At 44.3% G+C, this 26658-nt stretch overlaps 1 protein-coding gene across 2 annotated transcripts in view; it reads right to left on the bottom strand.

Moving 5' to 3' along the window:
* The window catches only part of LOC134966076 (potassium voltage-gated channel subfamily C member 1-like), a 168558-nt gene that overhangs the window by 77052 nt on the left and 64848 nt on the right, over positions 1–26658 (bottom strand). For both annotated transcript variants that reach the window (XM_063942544.1, XM_063942543.1), the window contains exon 3: positions 13758–14691. In XM_063942544.1, coding sequence (XP_063798614.1) covers positions 13758–14691 — 934 coding nt within the window. The remainder of the gene's footprint in view (positions 1–13757; positions 14692–26658) is intronic.

Raw genomic sequence — 26658 nt, 5'->3', positions numbered from 1 at the left:
GGATGGCTCTCCTGGATGCCCGGAAAAGTTGTTAAGTCTCCCTGAGGATTCCTGTGGCCACCTACTTTTCGAGTGAAGTGGTGGTTTGGGCGGCTGATGACGCCATTGGCTCTGAATCATGTCATTGTGGCCTTGCCCCACATGACCATATCTGTAATGCGCCATCACACACCCGCTCAACCCACTTCTGCTGCACCACGCCCCATGTCCCGCCAACTCGGCTGCCCCATCCTGGGCAGATTGGGACTGGGTAATCATAGGTTTAAAAGCTAAAACAAGGAGGACCCTCATACTTCTATAGATTAATAAAACCCACCCTAAATGCAGTATGTCTGGTAGAGATTTATTGCTGAGCATTAAAACTCTTGCCTACGCATTCTTGAAATTCAAGGGGTGCATCAAATTTGAACACATAAGGAGCTCAGTTTTTCTCTGGAATAGATTCAGACTGATAGCTTGGGGTAATTTGTGAATATGTTCATCTGCTTTTCAAAATGTATATCTCCCACTTATAATAACAATGTTCTGAATCAATTTAGTGCCTTTATACTGTAGCATTATTACTAATCTAATGGATTAACACTTGGTCAGATGGTGGGAATTTCCACAAGCTTTGTCCTATGGTGGCACATTTTTTGCATAGCTAGGTAATAAAATTGAACTAGTGGACCCGCATCATATCACGTCTTTCTCATGTAGATTGTGCGCTTGTGTTCCCTTGCCTAATGCAGCACCTCTAATTGGTATGGTGGACCATCATTCTGGGGGTAGATTTAGATTACGCTCCACTACATTAGACTGATTTTCCATTACCACAGAAAGAAAATTTTTAGAAGCTTAATCTATTATGGCGGTCGGGAGACCGACAGTCACATGACCTCCTCCAGCATCCCGACGCCTCACTATGCCGATGGTCGGCATGCCGACCAACAGGGACTATTTCCACTCGCGGGTGTCCACGACACCCATAGAGTGGGAATAGAACCGATGGCGACCGCAGGTCGCCACCGAGCCCACAGCTTGGCGAGCGCAGCGAGTCCGCAGGGGGCTTGCTGCACTCGCCCCTCCCCGCCGGGATCCCGGCGTCGGTATGCTGCCGGGATCCCGGAGTCGGTATGCTGACCGGTGGTCAGGAGACTGCCGGTCAGCCATACTACACCCTCTAGTCATGCCCAGTATTTGTGATGCAGTTAGAAATATTTGAAAAACTTTTTGATTTTGTATTCTAACCAAGTGCCTTTTACATGTTTTTATTTTTGGTGGGGAGACGGCCGGGGGCCAAACAAATTATATCTGCCCACTACCCAGTGTTCGCTGTCACCTTGCTTGTGCCCCTCTGATGTAGATTGCTGGCTCACACTACCAGGACTACTTTTCTTCTACATTTACATAAACCACAAGTGAGATCCAGATAGATAAAGATGTCTGCATATTAAACTCTGGTGTCAGGGGTTCATTAAAGTGCTGGAGTGCTGTAGACTAGACTTTACGAATATTAGTTTCAAAGGAACTTGCTGTTTACATCTCTAGGTTTAAGACAAGATTTTTTGGCCAACTTTTTTGCCAAGCCCAAAAGAAACCAGCTGCTGTTTTATGTATTTCTATTATGCATAAAAATGGAATTTGCATTTTGTCACCTGAAGCCATCCACGGCACACTTAACACCAATAATTGTGTGTGGAAAAGTGGAATGGATTTGAATCTGTTTACTACTTGCAGTTCAAATGGTTACTTATTGCCGTGAGTTCCTATCTGCTGCATATGTTAGATTGAACTAGACGCTATATTGTCCTAAGGCTACTGCAAAAAAAAAAAAAAAAAAACATACTGTACTAGTATTAAATATACTTTTAAAGAAGGCTCCTCTCGCTGAGATATCACAATGACAATGGTTACAAAGAGCGGGAGGGGTCACCTCTAAGGACTATGCACGCTGCAAACGTACTCTGAGGCTGATCCCTACTTGGAAAAAGTGGCTAGCTAGTGCTATTCATTAGCGCGTATTCAGTAGCGGATCTTGCTACGGGCAAGCAGGATTTTTGCCCAGGGCGCAGCCTTCCGGAGGGCGCCACCGCCGTCCGGAGAGTGCAGCCACCGTGGCAAGATCCGCTACTGGTGCCGCCGGATGCTGTGTTGCTCACTGCACTGCAATGTGGGAGCGGCACATAGGTGGTCATTCCGAGTTGATCGCTCGTTATTTTTTTCTCGCAACGGAGCGATTAGTCGCTAATGCGCATGCGCAATGTCCGCAGTGCGACTGCGCCAAGTAAATTTGCTATGCAGTTAGGTATTTTACTCACGGCATTACGAGGTTTTTTCTTCGTTCTGGTGATCGGAGTGTGATTGACAGGAAGTGGGTGTTTCTGGGCGGAAACTGGACATTTTATGGGAGTGTGTGAAAAAACGCTACCGTTTCTGGGAAAAACGCGGGAGTGGCTGGAGAAACGGAGGAGTGTCTGGGCGAACGCTGGGTGTGTTTGTGACGTCAAACCAGGAACGACAAGCACTGAACTGATCGCACTGGCAGAGTAAGTCTCGAGCTACTCAGAAACTGCACAGAGAAGTCTTTTCGCAATATTGCGAATCTTTCGTTCGCAATTTTACTATGCTAAGATTCACTCCCAGTAGGCGGCGGCTTAGCGTGTGCAAAGCTGCTAAAAGCAGCTTGCGAGCGAACAACTCGGAATGAGGGCCAGAGATGCTAGAGTTAATAATTGACCTCTAGTGTCTATGCGGTGCTATGGGAGAGACGTCATGATGTCTCTCCCATAGATCCGAGGAGCGACGCCGGTGGCCGGAGACGGAGGGCAGCAGGCCAGCAGCGGTCAGGAAGCAGGAGCGGGGATGGTGAGTATTCATTTATTATTATTTTTTTGTAAGCGGCGCAACTAGGGGGCACAACTCTACAGTGGGCACAGTACTGGGGGCAATACTACTTGGGGCACAACTCTACAGTGGGCACAGCACTGGGGGCAATACTACTTGGGGCACAACTCTACAGGGGGCACAACTCTATAGGGGGCACAGTACTGGTGGCAATCCTACTGGGGGTACAACTCTACAGGGGGGAACACTACTGGGGGCAATACAACTGTGGGCACAGCTACAGGAGGCACAGTACTGGGGGCACAACTACTGAGGGCACAGCTATAGGGGGCATAACTGACCACGCCCCTTCTCAATGAAGCCACGCCCCTATTTTTTCACCCTGGGTGCCACAAGGTCTAGATCCGGCTCTGCGCATATTTGTACCAGCCATTAGATGTCCGCAACTGTTACAGCTACTGACAGGAGTTTAAGCTTCTCCCCGTGGGTCTGCCTGCATTAGTCTGCCATTATATAGCATGCATTTGCATGTCTCTTTGCTCCTTTGTCCCGCCTCTCTAAGAGGTGCAAATACCAAATCAGCATACAGATATAGTTATACCCTTCCTCTGTGACATGCACAGTGCACAACTACATATTTTAGTCTAAGCAAAGCCAGCACCTTCTTCTCTGTCTGCAACTCTGGATTTGTATATGCTCATAGAACTTCATGGTGAAGATAGTACTAGGGAAGGCACTGAGCATCGTCACCTTTCTGTACATTCTCTACTGTTGTCTAATACCCATGTAATCTTATTACTGACTTTATGAGGAAGAACATTGCAACTGCTCTTTGTGTCACTGCGAGCTTCATCGTATAAGGACTGTGGGCCTCATTCATAGGTGAGCGCAATCACATTGTGACTGTGACCCCCATATGTAGCGGTTCTGCGAAAATAAGCTAATGCCGCAGCCACTGGGATGTGTATCGAGGTGCCCGCAGGTGGTGTCTCATATCCATTGCTTGCATACCAAGATGCACTATCGATCGTGTGAGCAACCTTGTGGTTGCTCAGAATGTCCGTTGGAAGTAAGCCGCCAAAGCCATTGTAACTGCGTACCCAGGCGCAGTCTCTGGCTCAGACACACCCCAAAACAGTTGCCACATGCCTGTATTTGACTTGCCAAACCCATGTTACCTACAAATAAAAAGAATATCCAGAGACAATCTGTGCAATCTAATCTGTGGTGCAGCTACAATCCAAATCCAATTGTGCTTTCCCCACTGCACTATAAGTGATTACAAGGTCAAAAAAGTTTGAGAGATAGATTACAAGTGCTCCACAGATAAACCAGTTCACCAATTACCTCACCACAATAATAAAAAGGGAACAATACCGTCTTGAAAGATATATTAAATCCACAATTATCTGGTAGTGTTCCAATTTATTTCTTTGCAGGTAATCTGTAACAGACTTGTGTCCCCTTCATAAGAGAGCCCCTCTAATTCATAGGGGGAACACAATAAAGAATATCATAGTGCTATTAATCATTAAAAACATATAGGATTTAATAACAGGTTACACTTACAAACATAGAAGATAAAATCGCATGTTCAAAATCCCTTAAGGCAATAGCGGCAATGGTTTGGAGAAATCAGGAAACATTTAAACTCAAATTCCCCATTTAATCCCTTAGGGGCAAGGGTTCCTAAATGGTAGATCCATTTCATTTCTGCTTGGGATAAAGGTTTTTCTATATTTCAATTTTTCCATTGGGGTTGTATTTGTTGTATACCCCAGAAACCTGGAGTGCAAAATAAAAGGTTTCTGTGGTATATAACAAATACAAATTAAATGGGGAATTTGAGTTAAAATGTTTCCTGATTTAGAATCTAATTCATTTGTTATCCCTATTTGCACTCCTTTATGACTCTTTACATCAGCTTCTATATTAGCTTGTTCTTTATATCCTCTCCATGGATTTTATATATATGTATCTTTGATAATGTGCATTCATTTTATGTTTCTTATTTCTGAGGCATTTCACTCATATTAATAATTTAATATGGCTGGTGAAGCCCACTATACATTTACAAATAATTGGTGGTGTAGAATATGGATGGAATACCATTGAGACTATGATGTTACAGTGGAAACACTTGATTTCCGGCCAGTGGAATACATCAGCCGGGGGTAGAACGCACGGCCATTGCGGAAGGAGCGTAAGATGATGACTTCCGCTTTGTGGAACGCACGAGCCGTGAATGGAACGCACGGCATGTCTGGACATACTCGCTGCTTTGGACAGCGTCGGCGCGGACATGGGGAGCCGTTTAGCGGTGATTTAGCTCAGCTGGCCTATGTATTAGTTAGGGTATAAAAGGGAGTTAAGGGTGGCCAGTATACACGCTTCTGATGAAGGACATAATAGTCTGAAACGCGTTAAGCGTTCTGCTCTCCCTATCTACATTATCCCGTTGGAAGGCTAGTGTTTTGGTGATCCTGCACTGCTATCTTGTTCCGGAGCTTGGTACAGTTGACCCAGATCCACCAGGGGACTTTCAGGATTTCTCCAAACCATTGCTGCTATTGCCTTAAGGGATTTTGAACATGCGATTTTATCTTCTATGTTTGTAAGTGTAACCTGTTATTAAATCCTATATGTTTTTAATGATTAATTGCACTATGATATTCTTTATTGTGTTCCCCCTATGAATTAGAGGGGCTCTCTTATGAAGGGGACACAAGTCTGTTACAGATTACCTGCAAAGAAATAAGTTGGAACACTACCAGATAATTGTGGATTTAATATATCTTTCAAGACGGTATTGTTCCCTTTTTATTATTGTGGTGAGGTAATTGGTGAACTGGTATATCTGTGGAGCGCTTGTAATCTATCTCTCAAACTTTCTTGACCTTGTAAACCCATGTTACCTCCCAAAAATGCTTCATGAGCCTTATTCAGGTCCTGAGGACTTGTGGCGCAAAGCGCAAAGTACTTATGTTTGGTACTTTGCGCATGCGCCAGAGTCATACTGCAGTATGGTTCTGCGACGGTGGAAGCAAAGCGGCATCAGAGTATCAGTGATTGGCAGTCTGATGCTGTTTGGGGGTATGGTGGGGGCGACGATGACAGGATAGCTGTAGCGGGGGAGGACCGAGGCCAGGATCTCCATCAGAGGGCAGAGATTTCCTATCCTCTTTGTAACTCCAGCAATGGCCAGGTTGTGTGACCCCATGGGTGTCGAAGATGATCCGATACTGTGTTCTAGGACGCAGCTTGGGTCAGTATTGCATGCAGGAGGTGTGACGCCTCCTGCTGCATTACCATATTAGAGCTATAACTGCAGCATCAATAGCGGCTCTGTCCACATGTGAACCAGGCCCCATGCCTGTCAATCACACTGCATCCTAGTCCTCTCTGCGACCACGTTGGAAATCCATTGAGACACAAAAAATGTTTGTGCACGCCCCTAAATCAGGTCCTGCATGAGAAGTATGGTGTCACAAAGGCCAGCAATAATGGTAGTGGGAAGTTGGGATAGGTATGCTGAGGGTAGGAGGGTAGGTTCTACTTGACAAGAAACCCCCCCCCCCCCCCCCCACTGAACTGCCCTCTGTGAAGTGATATTTGTATGTGCTGCAATGTCTTTCTATACAAGAGGCAGATCTGAGATGCCTCCGGTGGGCGTCTTAATACAAATACTGGTGGCTGTGACATTTGCATACTTTTATACAGCCTTTACTTATGGAAACATAGCTACGCCTGCATTTTCCTACATCTGTGAATCAGACCCCATCTTGAATCACTAGTACAGTAGAGGCAGTGATATCTAAGACCTAACATCTACAATAGCCCCTAACAGAGCTGCTATACATGCCCTCAGCCGATCAGGTCAGTCAGTTTCCTGATGTTCTGAAGCTGAGTGCACATACTAGGGAAGGTCAGTGTTTCACACCCCTATGATGCACACTCAGTATCAGGTTCTGCTGGAGTTGAGTGCACATACCAGGGGAAGTCAGTGTTTCACACCCCTATGATGCACACTCAGTATCAGGTTCTGCTGGAGTTGAGTGCACATACCAGGGGAGGTCAGGGTTTCATACCCCTATGATGCATGCTGAGTATCAGGGTCTGCTGGAGTTGAGTGCACATTCTGGGGGAGGTCAGTGTTTCATACCCCTATGATGCACACTCAGTATCAGGTTCTGCTGGAGTTGAGTGCACATTCTGGGGGAGGTCAGTGTTTCATACCCCTATGATGCACGCTCAGTATCAGGGTCTGTTGGAGTTGAGTGCACATTCTAGGGAAGGTCAGTGTTTCATACCCCTACGATGCACACTCAGTATCAGGGTCTGCTGGAGTTGAGTATACATTCTAGGGGAGGTCAGTGTTTCATACCCCTATGATGCACGCTCAGTATCAGGGTCTGTTGGAGTTGAGTGCACATTCTAGGGAAGGTCAGTGTTTCATACCCCTACGATGCACACTCAGTATCAGGGTCTGCTGGAGTTGAGTATACATTCTTGGGGAGGTCAGTGTTTCATACCCCTATGATGCACGCTCAGTATCAGGGTCTGTTGGAGTTGAGTGCACATTCTAGGGAAGGTCAGTGTTTCATACCCCTACGATGCACGCTCAGTATCAGGGTCTGTTGGAGTTGAGTGCACATTCTAGGGGAGGTCAGTGTTTTATAGCCTTAGGATGCGCGCTCAGTATCAGGGTCTGCTGGAGTTGAGTGCACATTCTAGGGAAGGTCAGCGTTTCATACCCCTACGATGCACACTCAGTATCAGGGTCTGCTGGAGTTGGGTGCACATTCTAGGGGAGGTCAGCATTTCATACCCCTACGATGCACACTCAGTATCAGTTTCTGCTGGAGTTGAGTGCACATTCTAGGGAAGGTCAGCGTTTCATACCCCTAGGATGCGCGCTCAGTATCAGGGTCTGCTGGAGTTGAGTGCACATTCTAGGGAAGGTCAGTGTTTCATACGCCTAGGATGCGCGCTCAGTATCAGGGTCTGCTGGAGTTGGGTGCACATTCTAGGGGAGGTCAGTGTTTCATACCCCTATGATGCACACTCAGTATCAGTTTCTGCTGGAGTTGGGTGTACATTCTAGGGAAGGTCAGTGTTTCATACCCCTACGATGCGCGCTCAGTATCAGGTTCTGCTGGAGTTGGGTGCACATTCTAGGGGCGGTCAGTGTTTTATACCCCTAGGATGCGCGCTCAGTATCAGTTTCTGCTGGAGTTGGGTGAACATTCTAGGGAAGGTCAGTGTTTTATACCCCTAGGATGCACACTCAGTATCAGTTTCTGCTGGAGTTGGGTGTACATTCTAGGGAAGGTCAGTGTTTTATACCCCTAGGATGCATGCTCAGTATCAGTTTCTGCTGGAGTTGGGTGCACATTCTAGGGGGGGTCAGTGTTTTATACTTCTAGGATGCACACTCAGTATCAGTTTCTGCTGGAGTTGGGTGCACATTCTAGGGAAGGTCAGTGTTTTATACTCCTAGGATGCATGCTCAGTATCAGTTTCTGCTGGAGTTGGGTGCACATTCTAGGGGAGGTCAGTGTTTCATACCCCTATGATGCACACTCAGTATCAGGTTCTGCTGGAGTTGGGTATACATTCTAGGGAAGGTCAGTGTTTTATACCCCTATGATGCACGCTCAGTATCAGGTTCTGCTGGAGTTGGGTGTACATTCTAGGGAAGGTCAGTGTTTTATACCCCTAGGATGCACGCTCAGTATCAGTTTCTGCTGGAGTTGGGTGTACATTCTAGGGAAGGTCAGTGTTTCATACCCCTATGATGCACACTCAGTATCAGTTTCTGCTGGAGTTGAGTGCACATTCTAGGGAAGGTCAGTGTTTTATACCCCTAGGATGCACACTCAGTATCAGTTTCTGCTGGAGTTGGGTGAACATTCTAGGGGAGGTCAGTGTTTCATACCCCTATGATGCACACTTAGTATCAGTTTCTGCTCGAGTTGGGTGTACATTCTAGGGAAGGTCAGTGTTTTATACCCCTAGGATGCATGCTCAGTATCAGGTTTTGCTGGAGTTGGGTGCACATTCTAGGGGAGGTCAGTGTTTCATACCCCTACGATGCACACTCATTATCAGGGTCTGCTGGAGTTGGGTGCACATTCTAGGGAAGGTCAGTGTTTTATACCCCTAGGATGCACGCTCAGTATCAGTTTCTGCTAGAGTTGGGTGCACATTCTAGGGGAGGTCAGTGTTTTATACCCCTAGGATGCACGCTCAGTATCAGTATCTGCTGGAGTTGGGTGCACATTCTAGGGAAGGTCAGTGTTTTATACCCCTAGGATGCATGCTCAGTATCAGGGTCTGCTGGAGTTGGGTGTACATTCTAGGGAAGGTCAGTGTTTTATACCCCTAGGATGCATGCTCAGTATCAGGGTTTGCTGGAGTTGGGTGCACATTCTAGGGAAGGTCAGTGTTTTATACCCCTAGGATGCATGCTCAGTATCAGGGTCTGCTGGAGTTGGGTGCACATTCTAGAGGAGGTCAATGTTTCATACCCCTATGATGCATGCTCAGTATCAGGGTCTGCTGGAGTTGGGTGTACATTCTAGGGAAGGTCAGTTTTTTATACCCCTAGGATGCATGCTCAGTATTAGGGTCTGCTGGAGTTGGGTGCACATTCTAGGGGAGGTCAGTGTTTCATACCCCTATGATGCACACTCAGTATCAGGTTCTGCTGGAGTTGAGTGCACATTCTAGGGGAGGTCAGTGTTTCATACCCCTACGATGCATGCTCAGTATCAGGGTTTGCTGGAGTTGAGTGTACATTTTAGGGGAGGTCAGTGTTTTATACCGCTAGGATGCACGCTCAGTATCAGGTTCTGCTGGAGTTGAGTGCACATTCTAGGGGAGGTCAGTGTTTCATACCCCTACGATGCATGCTCAGTATCAGGTTCTGCTGATGTATCAGGTTTTTCAAAATGTTAATGGCTAGCTCAGATCTTAAGTATTTAACATAATAAGATGAAAACTGAAGAAGAGTTCTGAAGATAAGTAATTCCTTCTGGCTAGCAGTGACTAATTATTACAGAATGAATATATTAATATCTTACTTTCAGGGAAGTAAATATTTTATCAGTTTAACCTCACTGATGAAGTTGGTGGTGATGGCGTATTAAAGAAGTAAAAGGACTCACAAAGTTTTTATTAATGCCAATCTAACAAATGAAAATGTATAAATGTACATATACTGTATGTGACAATTATCTTGGAGATTTGAAGCAATATAAAGGTTTTCTTCCAAGCGTGACAGCTTTAGGAAAATCAGTTTTACAGCTGTAGGGAGAGCTGCGATAGACATAGCTCCTGGGTCTGGGAGAGCCATGTGGCCCCAACACTGCTGTGCTTCAAGTTCATGGAGGCTGGTTAGCCACCCCCTGGGACCAGCCACCAATCTGCAGTTACCTTGCATCCTTTCTCTACTGCGCCCCTTTGCACTGCCTCCTGTGGCGTGTAGCCATGTCCCCTTTTCATTATACACACTGTGAAGTGTAAATTGTAAGACCTAATCCACTCAGGTCGCTGTTGCCCATGAATGTTTTCTTCATGTAGACTTATTTACACTTACCATGCTTATGTAGGAAGATCTTGGAGACACATCTGTACCTTGGAAAGAGGTTTATGGCACAGGCTTTCTACACGCGCCAGGCAATATGCTGTACCTCTGCATCCATGGTGTGTGCTGGGTTGAGAAGGTGGGTGGCCCTGCCTGTTGCCTGATGGTGGCCCCAGGCAAGTTAGACAGTGAAAGCAAGTATGTGATGGGTTGCTATGGACTATTGCAGTTTGCACTACTAGTAAACACCTCATGTCACTACTTCATCATTAAGGATCTGATACTACACAGACCCATCACAAACTGTCTCCTGACAAAAATAGAGTCCTACATCTAAGGTTGTGTGTTATAGGGAGTATAGACTGGAAGCTCCAACGGTCACAGTAACTGATGTGAATGATTACATAGATTGGGCATGCCCAAGATGGCTGCCTCACCCATATGCTAAATGCAAAGTGGACTCCTACTGAGGAAAGGAGCTATGCTAATAAAGTATTATAGTTATTGACAAGGAAATTAATATAAATGTATTTTTTGTAATACTCTGTGAATGGTGTTTCCCTGTGTTTATTTGGTAAATACAGGCCTGAGTATACACACTCATGCCTTAGACAAATGGTCATAGACATGGTGGTGATTGTAGGTGTCTGATCTTTCCCTGGTGTAAAAATAACACTGCTTGGGAATTTGGAGATAAATAATGACTAGGTGTTGCCGGTAATGGCACACAGTGTCTATTACTATAAGCTACCGGATGGCTACACCTCTAAACATCTCACTTTAACTTACAAGCATTGTCCTTCCATAGTCAAATAACCATCTGGCCTCCCAAACCAACGCTTCCGTATGATTGGAGCACATAGCCCCTCTAAACATGTTACCATTGCTACATTACTGGGCCAATATGTCATATTAACCTCATATATTAATCTCCTATTTCACTATAGATTATAAACTTGTGAGCAGGGTCCTCTTACCACTTTGTTTGAGAATACCTGTCTTGTTTTATTGTTGTGCTTAGATCCAAGGACAGAGCTACCATTAGACAAGCCTAGAGAGGTGACTAGTGTGCCTATGATTAGAGGGTACCTAAATATTGAATGAGTGGCATAATATTAGTCACAGTGTATTTAATGCCCCACATGGAGCGGTGGCTGTCAACATGAAGAAGAAGCTTCTTACATGTGAATCTATGAGCTGCTGCTCTTCTAGGTCTTTGATGTGCATGGAGTGCTGACAGTGTCGGATTAAACCCTGTGGAGGTCCCAAGGCAGTCGAAATCTCAGAGCCCCCTCACAAAATATCTCCTAATACGTTGTTTATTTTACCAACCAACAGCCTATGATCTGAAAACTGTAATGCGAATCTAAGGTCTATGGTTTGTGTACTGTAAGTTGTTAATGTGTACATTACATTAATACAGAATTTTCTCTATATATTTTAATGTAAAGTTTTTGTTTTTTTGCGTTGATTCATTTTTCCTATTTTTGGAAACAATTTAAGAAAGCTTGATTGTAATGTTATGTTAATGATCAAATCAATATTATTTTGAGCCATTGTCATGGGGCCCCTAAAAGGCGTGGGTCCCTAAAAGGCTCGGAGCCCATAGGCCGGTGCTTACCCTGCCTATTTGGTAATCCGGCACTGAGGGGCATATGTATTAACCTGGAGAAGGCATAAGGAAGTGATAAAGGCACCAGCCAATCAGATCCTAACTGTTAATTTACATATTGGAGCTAATTGGCTGGTGCCTTAATCACCTTGCACATATCACAGGTTTATCACTTTCTTATGCCTTCTCCATGTTAGTACATCTGCCCCTGAGTGTGAGTCTGGCTATAATGCTCGTAGATCCATGTGCCGCACCACCACTAAAGAACAGAGGGTTCCGCCCCCCATATCCTGCCTTCTACGGTAAAAAGCAGCAGGAGTGGGTGAGCAACACCAGAGAGGGTGGGCTGCCAGTAAGTTGTGATAAATGAGTGCATCTCTTTAATTAACAGGGGGCGACAGACCGTAGATGGTGAAATGAAGGAAGGGGAAGAGAAACAGCAGTGTGAAGGAGAGATGTGAAGAGGGAATGTGAAGGAATGGTAACAGGGATGGGGCAGAGGAAAATGGGAATACATCTGTTATATAATGTGAGAATGGTGTAAAGTGAGTATTTCAGTTCATACAGTATGTGCTAGTGTGCTTGCATGAGTTGCACATAAATTTATAGGTAATCTAATATATACCACATTTGTGTCATACTTGCCGATTACTCAGCCCTCACCCAGAGGACATGGCACAGTATAAGGCATCATCGCAGACCGGCTTCTGCTGGACCATGCCACCATTTGCAGCACTGGGCAGCGTGGGTGGGCCTACTATAGATGGCCTATTGCAAATTGTGTTATCAAGCCCCCAAGTGTCTGGTCTACTACAGAAGTACATCCTGAAATTAGAGGGTCTCCCAGACATTCTGGTTGTGTAGGCAGATATGTAATGTGTGTGTGTGTGTGTGTGTGTGTGTGTGTGTGTGTGTGTGTGTGTGTGTGTGTGTGTGTGTGTGTAAATACCTTATACAATTTAATTTTACTTTTTGTCACCTTTCCTTACAAAGTCTTCCGGAGATGCTTCTCATGCAGTTACTGAGACAGATATACTTTACTGTAGTAGCAACATACAAACCCCTTCCCATGGATATTCAGAGCAGAAGGTATCCAAGCCTTTACAGCTTTCACAGTTACATCACTGGCTCGGAAAGAGAAATACAACTACTGCTATAGTGAATTTTGTCTAATATAAGATGAAATTAGAATTTGATTAACACAATTTGCTGAATATTGCTTAAGGAAATAATATACAGATAGAGCGCGTTTCACTTTCTTTACAACATATGTCATGATTGATCCTCTAGGCACAGATTATTGCTTTACCGTCCCATTTGTATCGTTAACCATGCGCTCTTCTTCTCTAGTATAACAAGCGAGCACAGCGCAGTGAAGTACAAGCAGCATAAGCCATGGGAGGGCCAACAGGGAATCCATCTTGCGCCATTTGTCACAAAGGAAAGCACTCCATCTGTATATAGTGATGAGATGTGTCTAATACATGGTGGTGTGACGGAGACAATACAATCAGGAAAAAAATGATAATAACATCCCTTGTTTTTTTATATCAGAAAACTATTAGCATGTGCCCCACATTATACATAATGAAATATTTTTATTATCACTTTTCACTTATATTTTTCAAGCGGTTTATAATGTATACTTTACCTGTACATGGTGCCAAATGCGCTTGGCAATTCATTCATTCTCTCGTTCATTTCTTCATTCACCCAATCCTTCATTCTTACCTGCTCTGTTGATCTCAATGATTTCCTCCTGAGCTAAAGGGCAGGAATCTCCTGGCACACTTCTATGAGGCGACTGCATGTCTGGTTTACAGTAATTAGGTGATCCAGGTTGAGGAGCCCGTGGAATATGTTTGTTCTTTTTCTTTGGTAGCTTCTGCTTTGCCATAGCTAGAGAGTAGTACATTCCAAAATTGTTGACTATGACTGGTACTGGCATAGCAATTGTTAGCACACCAGCCAACGCACAAAGGGCACCCACCAACATACCCGACCAAGTCACTGGGTACATGTCACCATACCCCAAAGTTGTCATGGTTACCACAGCCCACCAAAACCCTATGGGGATATTTTTGAAGTTGGTGTGTGCACTGCCAGTAATGTCACCTGGCGCAGCCCCAATCCTTTCCGCATAGTATATCATGGTGGCAAAGATTAAAACCCCAAGTGCCAAGAAAATTATAAGAAGAAGAAACTCATTTGTACTGGCTCGTAGAGTGTGGCCAAGAACTCTGAGTCCAACAAAATGACGAGTGAGCTTAAAGATTCTCAGGATCCTAACAAATCGGACAACTCGAAGGAAACCTAGGACATCCTTGGCTGCTTTGGAAGACAGACCACTCAAGCCGACCTCCAGGTAGAAGGGTAAAATAGCCACAAAGTCTATAATATTCAAGCTGCTCTTAATGAATTCCATTTTATCAGGGCAGAACAAAACTCGCATGAGAAACTCAAATGTGAACCATATCACGCACATGCCTTCTACATAAGTGAGGAAAGGTTCAGTCTCCACTTCTAAAATAATCTCCGTCCTGGTTATGTTGTTTCGTGTGGTGGTCTCAGTCTTGTTGACGATCTCATTGAATGCCTCGTGGGTCTCAAGGCAAAACGTTGTGATGGAGATGAGAATGAAGAACAGGGAAGCAAAGGCGATATACTGCCAAACAAACACAGAGAATACAGTTATACAAACGACACAGACTCGACATAAAAATATAAAACACAAAAGTCTGTAGTGGCACAGAATGTGGAACATATCAATCACTTCTACAACCCGTTCTACTGGGGCAACTTATATATACCCAATGGGGGTCATTCTGAGTTGATCGCAGCAGGAAATTTTTTAGCAGTTGGGCAAAACCATGTGCACTGCAGGGGAGGCAGATTTAACATGTGAAGAGAGAGTTAGATTTGGGTGGGGTGTGTTCAATCTGCAATCTAAATTGCAGTGTAAAAATAAAGCAGCCAGTATTTACCCTGCACAGAAACAAAATAACCCACCCAAATCTAACTCTCTCTGCACATGTTATATCTGCCTCCCCTGCAGTGCACATAGTTTTGCCTAATTGCTAAAAAATGTCCTGCTGCGATCAACTTGGAATTACCCCCAATGTATAATGTGGTTATTTGTGTCATACTAGAGTTTTTTAGTCTAGTGTTGTATTCCCAAGCCACAAAGAGTTTCCAGCTTGGCTCATTGTGATTTTATGAGCACTATTCTCCCCTATAATAGATTGAAGGGGACATGTACTAAGCAGTGATAAAAGTAGAGAAGTGAGGCAGTGGAGAAGTTGCCCATGATAACCAATCATTCATATGCTCTGTTTACACTTATAGTATGCAAATTCTAAATGTTACGTCAATGTTGATTGGTTGCCATGGGCAACTTCTCCACTGACTCACTTCTCCACTTTTATCGCTGTTTAGTACATCTCCCCCTGAGTGTCTGTTATCTTATCCTAGGCAAAATATTTTGTTTTATTTTTAGCCTTTCAAGTACTGATTAATAGCCGCACATAGTTAGGCATTACAGTGCAGCTACTAAATCCTACCCCGTTCGTGCTCTAATCTGTCCATCTCTCCTCCACGCCAGCTTCTGACCCAGCCGGTGACGTCACAGCAACCCTACTGGATGAAACGCGCTGGCGGTGGCGAACAACATGGACGCTGTGACGTCATCCATTAGGTCCAAAGCTGGTGTAGAGGAGAGCTGGACAGACTAGAGCATTGACGGTTCTTGCAAGCGGCTAAGTGATTACTTTACTTATGATTTTAAACTTCAATGTATGTGAGCATTGTTTTTAATTCTTTTTATATATATATATCAAGGGGTCATGAAGTCTGTGAGACAAAATGCGTTGGCCAACCTGTACTGACCTCTGATCCAGATAAGATACCTACCTCTTTTTTTTCATAAATATCCTGCACTTTATTCAGATATTTATTTATATTTTATATTTTTTACTTTTGCATATATGCTTTTTATCCCATTTTTTTTAAAGAGAATTATATATGAATATTGTGAATAAATTACTTATATTTTTACACTGGTATTTTAATTTATCAGAGAAACCGTCGGTCGCATATCCCCCATCCCTTTTCGGTGTATATGTATGTGTATATATATATATATATATATATATATATATATAAATCTAAAAACTTCATGGTGAAATTTACAATCTCATTAACGTTTTTGCTGTGGTGCTAATTTATATGTTTGTTACATCCTACCCCACAGCATGTAAAGAGCCAGAAGACCTGTTTAAGAAAGCAGTCAGGCAGAAAGCACCAAGCGTAGCACTGCTCAATGTTGGATACAAGTTGGGTGAACGGGGATATAACACAAGGCCATGTTTAGTGTATGGCTGGGATGTAATAAAATTCGAGTTTGGCGGCTGTGCGGGAAGCCGTTCGAAGTCTGGGTTTTTTTTTAATGGGGCAATCATATACAAGACTAAACCATGCCTTGTACATGATTGCCCCTTTAAAATAATAGGGCAGATTTATTAACCTGGAGAAGGCATAAGTAGGTGATAAACCAGTGATAAATGCAAGGTGATAAACACACCAGCCAATCAGCTCCCATATGTAAATTAACAGTTAGGAGCTGATTGGCTGGTGCATTATCACCTTGCACTTAACACTGCTTTATCACTGGTTTATCACTTCCTTATGCCTTCTACAGGTTAATACATCTACCCCCATGTCCGAGTTCGGACGCCATCCCGCACGCCCGCCGAACTCGGACTTTATTACATCCCACCCTAAATGTCTATTGTGTTTCTCAAACTGGGTCCTCATAGAACCCTAGCAGAGTGTGCTTTCAAGGTAAGGAAGGAATAGTTAGTACCAACCATAGATCTATTGTGTTAGTCAATTAACTCACCTGTGCTCCAGCTAGATGATCAAGAAAACATACACTGTTAGGATTCCAGGAGGACCGGGTTTGAGAAACACTGCACTATGCAATACAGAAGTTAAACTCGAATCCAGAACCTGGTAAAAGGTTTTCTTTCATGATTAATTTAAAGGAATGATAACATTTATATTTATTTGCTAAATGGGGCTTAATACAGGCTATGCATATACATTACTTACCATACAAAGTTCTGTGTTATCTCTGGGTATAGCCTATGTGCATACCCAGAGATAATCTCTTCTTTGCCTACTCCCTGCTTATTAGTACTCCCAACTGGCCGAAACCCGTATCATAGCATGGGCCTGATGTCAGGCCTAACCCTGCCATAAGTCACCCTCCCAGAGAACTGTCACATAAACTTGACAGGAGGAAAAGAAGGGCTCTTAGAACCCCCTAAAGAACAAGTGGTCCAGTGGAGGAAAAGCACCCCTACCCTACAGAGGGTGCACCTGTCGTGGCCCGGAAGTGAGGGGGTGGCACTGCCAGCAGGCCCAGCTCGGCTGTCAGCAGGAGACATCGTTTGGGCATGCGGCTGGTGCTTCACTGTGGATGCAGCGGACCTTTGCATGCTTAGAAGAGGGCGCATGGCCAACATTAGCCAGAAATATACAGCACCTATGCAGACCTACACATACTTAGGTGAGGCCACCACTTCGTTCTTCTGAGAGGCAAGCAGGGGGCGGCGAGGCTGGAGTGCCATTGTCAGGCTCCCTCCTAAATTTTACTATGGCATTCACCGTGCCATAATAAAATACACTGGCAGTGTTGACATTATTGGCTAAATGTAATAGCCTGCAAGCTGCCGGAGGTGCATGACTATGTGCAAGTCTGACCGGCAACACCAACCTGGTTTTGCCGTGTAAATGATTGCCGCTTTAAAAACATGGGCAGACTTGAACAAAGTTCCACAATCCGGCAGCTCTCAGGCTATTACATTTAGAACTTGTCTGTGTCAACATTGTGACTGCCGACTTTACATACCGCACCTATAGAAAATAGGGTTAAAGTGCGTTAATGGCTTACCGAGATAACAATAAATGGATCAGATCTATCTTACTGTTTAGGGGCAGCTTATAACTTTGCCATTGGAAGAATAACGCTTTTGAAGCTCTCACCATGGGGGAGATGTATCAAACCTTTTATAGAAGGGGCTTGGTAAATGATAGGTAGCAGCTAATTGGTTACTATGGGTAACTCCACATTTTCTCTGTAGAAGATTTGATACATTTCCCCCTATCTCTGAGGGTGAAATCACTATGTATATTATGTATTATGGGCAGATCATCACTAATAGATTTGTGGGTTTGTGGAGAGATGAAGTTAGATCTGCAGCTTGTAGTTATGTCTGGCAATAGGAATAGTTTTAATGGTAGTTGACGATCCTAAAAATATATTAACAACTCTTCATAAATAAAACATCAATAATTAAAATCCATAGGCTGGTTTTCCTAGTACAAAAACATGGCAGAACTTAACAGCAATTATCAGACTTTTTACCCCAGCACCAGAGGTGGGGCCAGTGTCGGACTGGAGCATGAAGGGCCCACCAGGGAATGCTGCTGTAGGGGCCCATGCTTAAGGGTGTGGCCAGGCTCCAGTGGGGGCATGGCCAGCCCACAACAGAAGTTTGGCTAACCATTAGAGAGTACATGTTCTGTGCCCCTTGGTAAATATATAATAAACCATATTCTTGTGAAGCTGAATGTAACATATGTATAATGCATAATTCAAGTGCACTAAAATAGAGTCTGGAACCTGATCCCTAGAGGAGCAGGAGGGAGACATGCAGTCGGGCCTACCGGGGGTTTCCCCTAGGGGCCAGTCCGACCCGTGGTGGGGCTGCAGCTCAGTCCAAATTCAAATAGGGAAGCCACACCAACTGCCACCCCCAAAGACTGACAGACATCGCCAGCTGGGACTCAATGGCAGTTGGTGTGACTCCCCTATTTGAATTTTGGAGCCTCACCTCTGGAGCTGCTACCACCTAGCACCCTCAGGGGATGTAGGAGGTGGAAGGCCCAGGTGAGAGGTGGGGGCATCATGAATTGCATCATCATGGCCCTGCCACCTGTTGTACAACATTGTGGTGTTGTGCATAGGGATGGGGAAACCATGGTGTGATTAAAGTAAAACTCACTATCCCTCTCTACTTTAATGACAGCTGCAGTGCGGAGCAGGAACTGCACTGCGAGCTGGAGAAGAGGGAGAAGGAGTATGAGAAGGGGGCAGGCTACATGGCACAGTATTAGCAACAGCATGGGAGAGAGCATGGGAGGAGCTGCTGCAAACCCAGGTGCCTCCTTTTCATATATGTACCGAAGTATTGCGCACAAGAACCCGTTGTCTCAAATGTTGCCTTTTAGGATCCCCCAGTTTTAAATGCCCCGGGCCCCTCAATGCCTTAATCCAGCTTTGCCCAGACTGCTCACTTCTCTGTAGAAGGGAGAAGATGTGGGAGGCTGTTCTACGCTACCAGGAGTAAGGGCGTCTTCTGGACATTCCGGGAGATTAGAGAAGTACTGTATGCTACAAACATTGGGGCAGACGTATTAAGCCTGGAGATGGCATAAAGAAGTGATAAAGTGGTGATAAGTGCAAGGTGATAACGCACCAGCCAATCAGCTTCAATATGTAAATTGACAGTTATGAGCCGATTGGCTGGTGCGTTATCACCTTGCATTTATCACTGGTTTATCACTTCCTTATGCCTTCTCCAGGCTTAATACATCTGCCCCACTGTTCCTAATCCACGCTGTTTCAATCCTACAGCTAGACATATTTGCCACTACAATTTAAGTAAATAGCAGGCTGAATACATTGCATTAACTTGCAAGATGGAGTGAAGCGCTAGCACCTTGACAAAACAGGCAAAGCATGGATAATTACAGATTTTTATGACTGATTATTATAGGACTTGTATCTGAAATACTTTTTTCTTTTTGACATAAGGACTATGTGAATAAGATATGTCATCTATTCAGCTTCATTATGCACGCATTGGAAATTTCCTTGTGGAGGTTTTGTGATGTATATTTAAATATCTTTGTAAACATTTTATAAATATGCAGCACAAATGTCAATATACAGCAGCGGGATAACACGTACTACGGTACAATTATATCATTATTTTTACCAGTGCAGTGTTTTCCACAACAGTGGAAATGATAGCACTCTCCAGACTCTTAGAATATCAATAGCAAAGACCGATTTATTAGGAAAAAAAAAAACATCTCACAGCATACTTGCCTACTCTCCCGGAAGCTGCGAGAGGCTCCCATTTTTTGAGGTAGCCCCCCGCACCCCCGGATGAGTAGGCAAATCTCCCGCATCCTGCTCGCATCCTAGTGATGCGGCAGGATGGAGAGATACTCTCCTGAGTTCGCGGGTCCTTGGAGTGGGGAAGGGGTTAAAATGACGCGAATCATTGATGATGTCACAGCCTGGCCCCGCCCCCTGAAGTCTCCTGCAGCGTCTCCTCTCAGGGCTTCCCCTGGAGAGGAGACATTAAAAGTAGGTAAGTATGTCTCACAGTTCCATGAGGTATGCAGGGTTCACCAACGTTTTGGTCCAAACCAGGATCTTTTTCAAGATGCTTCTCTCAATTTAACAAGAGGTCACAGATTTCTCACGTGAAAACCAATTTTGCACTATTTACTACGGTGCCCGTAGAACTCTATGGGGACAGTGGCATTAGCCAACTTAACACACTGCACAAGGGATGGCGTTAGTTCTGTACAGCAACGGGGACCGATGAAGCTGGAGAGGCTTTGTGGACTCTGCTCAGGTTAAATCCCTATACTTATGCATGGCCATTAGTTGTACATATCATTATCACCGGCAGCGTTAGGCTGCCGATGGCAGGAAGAAAACCCTTGCTATTGAGTGGAGTTCTCGCCAGGACCCCAGGAGGGCACTCGACATGTTAACTGCTGCGGTACAACATTATGTATTGCCGCTATATGCCATTATGTGTCACTGCAATACAATGACTGTTGCTGGACATGGCAATTTACCCCTTAGATATATATAAATACAAATATAAATAGAGACAAATAAATAAGTAGTGAGATACACATGGGAGACAGACACAAAGATAGCTTTAATAGATATGAAACAGATACAAATAGATAACTACATGGTATGTGAGATTCATATGATACAGATAGATAGACAGACATGACAGACAGACAGACAGACAGACATGTCTACCATGTCTGTCTGTCTGTCATGTCTACCATGACAGACAGACAGACATGGTAGACAGACAGGTAGACAGACAGACAGGTAGACATGGTAGACAGGCAGACAGACAGGTAGACATGACAGACAGACAGGTAGATATGGTAGACATGACAGACAGACAGACATGGTAGACATGACAGACAGACAGGTAGACAGTTAGACAGACAGGTAGACATGACAGACAGACAGGTAGACATGACAGACAGACAGACATGGTAGACATGACAGACAGACAGGTAGACATGGTAGACATGACAGGTAGACATGACAGACATGGTAGACATGACAGACATGGTAGACAGACAGACATGGTAGACAGACATGGTAGACAGGTAGACAGACATGGTAGACAGAGATAAATGAATATATGAAGAAATATGATACATGGGTCAATTCAGGGGAGCTTTAAGAAAGGAGGAGGCCCGTGCGCTGCCGCTTTGCCCCCTTCTCTCTGTCAGCAGCTCTGGAGAGTCTGGGCACTAGAGGGCTCAGACTCTACAGTGCATGCGTAGATCACTGGGAAAATAGCGCGGTGGCCATTTTCCCAGTGATTTCTCTACTGCACATGCGCAGCCATTTTCACAGGGATTCCACAGCGCTGCTGACGTAGGCGCAAGACTCCGAAGTATTAAAAAAATGGTTGCAGCATGTGCGGTGGGGGTCCCCTCTGGACTTAGGGGCCCGTGTGCACACACTGCACCCATTATAGATACGCCAGTGGGTCAATTGATATGAATAAGTGAGATGGATAGACAGATGTGAGATAGGTTGATAAATAATATGGATACGGGCAGATGTGCTAGGGTGTGGTATAGAAGATCTACAATATCTAGGTCAACAGTCATAAGGTCGACCCCATATGGTCAACATGCATTAGGTCGACACTGGCGAAAGGTCGACACTGGCAAAGGTCAGCAGGTACAAATGGCCGCCACAAAAACGTCAACACAACTTTTTACATTTTTGTGTAATTTTCACGGTCAGAGCACAGGGAACCCCAATTAGTGTACCGCGTCCCCTTGCATGGCTCACTTCGCTCGCGACTACTTTTCCCAATTGCAGCTAACATGGATAGTAAAGTATGAAAAAGGTGTAAAAATGCAAAAAAAAAAAACACCTTACAAAATTGTGTGGACATGAGTCAACCATATGTGTTGATTTTTTGTACCTGTTGACATTTTCCAGTGTCGACCTTTTGTCGGTGTCGACCTAATGCATGTCATCCATATGGGGTCGGCCTGAGGACTGTCGACCTAGACAATGTCTGTCTACATTGGAACCCGATGTGCTAAGTCTTGGAGAGAGATAAAGTGGAGAGAGATACACTACCAACCAACCAGCTTTTAACTGTCATTTTTCAAACACAGCCTATAACATGGCAGTTGGGAGCTGGATGGTACTTTATCTCTCTCTACTTTTCCACTCTCCAAAGCTCACCTCGGAGGCCATACAGATATTCTGTACCTAGCATGGGGCTGGGGCAAGTTTTGATTGTGAGACCAATGACTGCACCTAAAGACACATCATGACACTCAAAGTGGGCGTCTCAGTACTTGCACAGTCAGATCCACAATAGTACACCAAGGAAGGGCTTAAAGTTACACTAGAATTAGCATAAAGTCCCAAATGTAAGTAGGGTAAGTAGGGTAAAAGACGCTAAAGCGGCTGCAGCTATATGCAACTCTGAATCAGCCCAAAATCTTAGGTACATTATACATGTGGTTAGGACATAAATAAAAAGCTCAATATATATATAAGATAGATAGATAGTGTGACTCTAGAGGTGTAGCGTACCTTCTTTTTCTTTAAATTTTCTGTATCATTCGCATCGCAAACGCAGCAAAACACCAAAGTGCATCCAAAAACGCTAGCCTGCGACTTTAACTGCACAGGAAATGGTTTGAACATGTACAAAGTGGCAGATGAAGCACAACGGGCTTGGCGTGAGAAAAAGCTGTGGCCTCTGCATCACAGATCTTTGTATACAGATTCATACTCTTTCATACACAGATGTACAAGTGTTGCATATCACATTGATCAGTGTATCTGCATCTAGCAGAGTACTTCTGTCACTCCCAGTTATTTTAATTTAATTATGCGAATAAGACACATATTTTGACTGAGAAAGACGCTCGGCACTGCCACGACTGAAGCCACAGTGTATGAGGACACATCTGTAGATACAGTAGATAGATGCAGCTATCTATCATCCCGCTTGTCTCTCCCTCCATCTTCCTTAATAATTTCTCTGCTTGGCGCCTCTCCTTTCTCTCTTCCAACCTCGCCTCGGTGACTATAAGATCCCCATTGATAATGACAAGATTTCTGCTACTTCTAAGCAACTCAACTTCTCTTCCTCCCTTTCCTTACTCTGTGGAACACCTCTCCTTCTCACTTCAGTGATCACAGTCTTGACAGAATTTTCTTTCTCTGATGTGACATCTATTCACCAACTTCCTATTCCCTCCCTCTGGCCATCACCTCATCTCCCTTTATACATAGCTCAACCACCTCTAATCAAAGAATACCCTTGGTTGGTGTGTAAACTTGACGCATTGAACTATTTTCCTTCTTTTCCCCACTCTTTCTTTTCCCCATTCACATCCGTTCCTGCCCAGACAAGGCTACTTCCCACTATAATTCCACCCTAACTTCTACCCTGAACTTTGTTGCTCAAGTGCTTAGTCTCAATCTCAGACAGTCCACATCCCATACCCAGCACTCTAGAGTAACCTGCTACCTCCAAAAATGTTTCTGCAACATGGAATGGCATTTGAGGAAATCCCTGACTTGCCTCATTTCAAGTTCATGCTCTCCTCTTACACCTCCACTTTCTCTCTCCAAATTGTCTTCTTTCAAATCTCTCATCTCCCCCCAATACTGCAACCCCGCTACCACTTTGCCACCTTTAATTCCCTCCTACTCCTTCATCATAAGGACATTTCCTCCCAAACTGCCTCTCCTGCTCCTCACATACCTTTCAATGCTGACCATCATCCTACCCTTTTTTCCTTATGTCTCTGATGATGATGTCGAAACTGTCCTCACATCCACCACACTTGACACAATTCCTTCCTCCCACCTTGCTTAAATCTTTAAACTCTCTCCACTGACACTATTACATACCCCTTAAAACATGCCCTTGTCAATCCCATTCCAAAACATCCTCTCTGGATGCTGACCCCTCTCTAACTACTGCCAAATCTCTCTCCTTCAGTTTGTCTTCACACTCTTGAAGCGACTTGTCTTTTAATGCTCATCCACCTTCCTTTCTTTCTACTTTCTCCTTTTCCAACTTCAATATGGATTTCTACCTTAATTTTCCTTACCAGAGTCACTAATGACTCACACCGCTAAATCTGAGGGTCAGATTTCCATTCTCTTATTCATTTACCTGTCAGCTGCCTTTGATACCTTTGACCACCCTCTCCTTGTTTAAAGCCCTCTGCTCCTGTGGTCTCTGTGATATTGCCTTCTCCTTGTTGTCATCCTACCTTTTTAACAGTTCCTTCTCTGCCTCTCTTTTTTCCCACTTCCTGTTGGTTGTCCCAAGACTCTGTCCTGGTTTTATCCAACTACACCTTCTTCCATGGTGATCTAATCAGCTTCTTCAGTCTATAACACCACCTTTATGAATGGATACCCAAATCTACCTTTCCTCCCATTATCTTCCCCCCTCCACCCTAACTCTCATCTCCAACTGTCTCTCTCCCATCTCTTCCTGGATGTCCCAGCTCTTTCTTAAACTCAACATGCCCGTTCCTCCCCCTCCCCCCCTCCTTTTCCCTCCCACCTCACTATTCCTCTTGCTTGCACTATCCTCAAGTTCACAATGTGGGTTTCATTCTTGACTCCTCCCTTTCCTTTACCCCCCACCCCCCACCCCATATCCATCTCATGCAATTTTCACCTCTGCAGAATCTCCAGGATCAGGCCTTCTTCTTCGTGTAGGCTATAAAATCACTTATTCATGCCTTCAATTTGTGGCATTATATAAAACAGGGGGGATGAGGGTGATGCAAGCAAATCATATCTGTATGGCCCACTCCCCCAACACTGGCTACCTGCATCTCCTATACGGGAACTCCTGGAAAGGAGATAAAGAAAGTTGGCGAGTGTAGCATAGGCAGATGGATAATAAGTGATAGGTAGCCATACCAAGTAAAGGCCAATCCTTAATTACCACCACACTTAAGATTCCATACAGCTAATTCTCTTTCTAATGGGCATATTCATTATCCTTTTTTAGTAACAATTTCTACATCCCCATACTTTAATATGGGGATGTAGAAATTGGGACATTCATCAAACTCCAAAAATGCTTTATTTTTGGAATTTGAAAAATAAACTCTTCACCATCCTGAGATGGCGAACAGCCCCCGGGTCTCTCCACAAGGTGACGTTTACATGTCAGCTGGTGCAGCAGAGGGGGTGGGGGGCTGCTGGGTGGCCTGGCAGCCCCCCACCAATAATGTGGGAGAGGGAGCATGTGCAGTTAGGCCTCCAGAGGGGAAAATTATCACTTCCCGAAAAAAATGACATTGCAAAAAGTTCAGTTTTTGGGAGTGATAATTTTAAGTTGGGGCCGTGATGTATCATGAAAATATTGTGTGAGAATGCAATTAGGATTTAAAACTAAAAATTCTCATTGCACAATTTTTCATCATGAATATACCCCCAAATCTTTTTTCTGTATACAAGCAGGGGCTGGCTGGGCAGGGGGGGCAGGGTGCCATCTGCCCCCCCCCCCCTCCCCCCAGGCCAGTGTAATTTAAGTGCAATTTAAGTGTTCCAGGGCCATTTTCTCACTGCATTCCCTGTGAAAAGCTGGGCCACTTGCTTGAGTCTGCCCCCCAGGCTAAAGGTTGCCAGCCAGCCCCTGTATACAAGTGCTTAGTATAAACAATTAATGCACCTCTGTCTTATTCCATACAAACACCTTACTTTATCCAAGTCTTCCCAACACTGAACAAATGCAGCACATTTTTCGAAGACGCCATCTTTTTTTAAAGAAATACAAAGTAAAAAACAGGGACAAATATAGACAAATTGGTGCTAAGAATTTTAGCAATAGCCTGTCTCATATTTTGTGTTACTGTATATCACTCACACGAGTATAATGACAGCAAAGGATACAAGAGACATATAACAACATAGACAATCATGTTGGCCCTTCACGTACTGTTTTGTCCTCCTAACAATTAGCATTAATGATACAATCTATTCTTATTTGATCAGACAGCACTGAAAATTAGGTCAGATGTCAGCCCCTGTGGGCGCTTCTGCATTGTGCAGACAATGTTCATATTTGAAAACTGCTTGTACTGTACAGATTGCAAGCCCATAAGCCAAATAGACCAGGGGTATATTTACTAACAGTGAATTTTGATTTTCAGGTGATTTTCACTCTGTTTTCTGTCCATTTTGAAATTTAAGTATTTACTAAAGACAAAATGGACT

Source organism: Pseudophryne corroboree, chromosome 10 (genome assembly GCF_028390025.1).
Source record: "Pseudophryne corroboree isolate aPseCor3 chromosome 10, aPseCor3.hap2, whole genome shotgun sequence".
NCBI lineage: Eukaryota > Metazoa > Chordata > Amphibia > Anura > Myobatrachidae > Pseudophryne > Pseudophryne corroboree.
The sequence above is the reverse complement of the archived record's forward strand: the minus strand, read 5'-3'. Positions and strand labels throughout refer to the sequence as shown.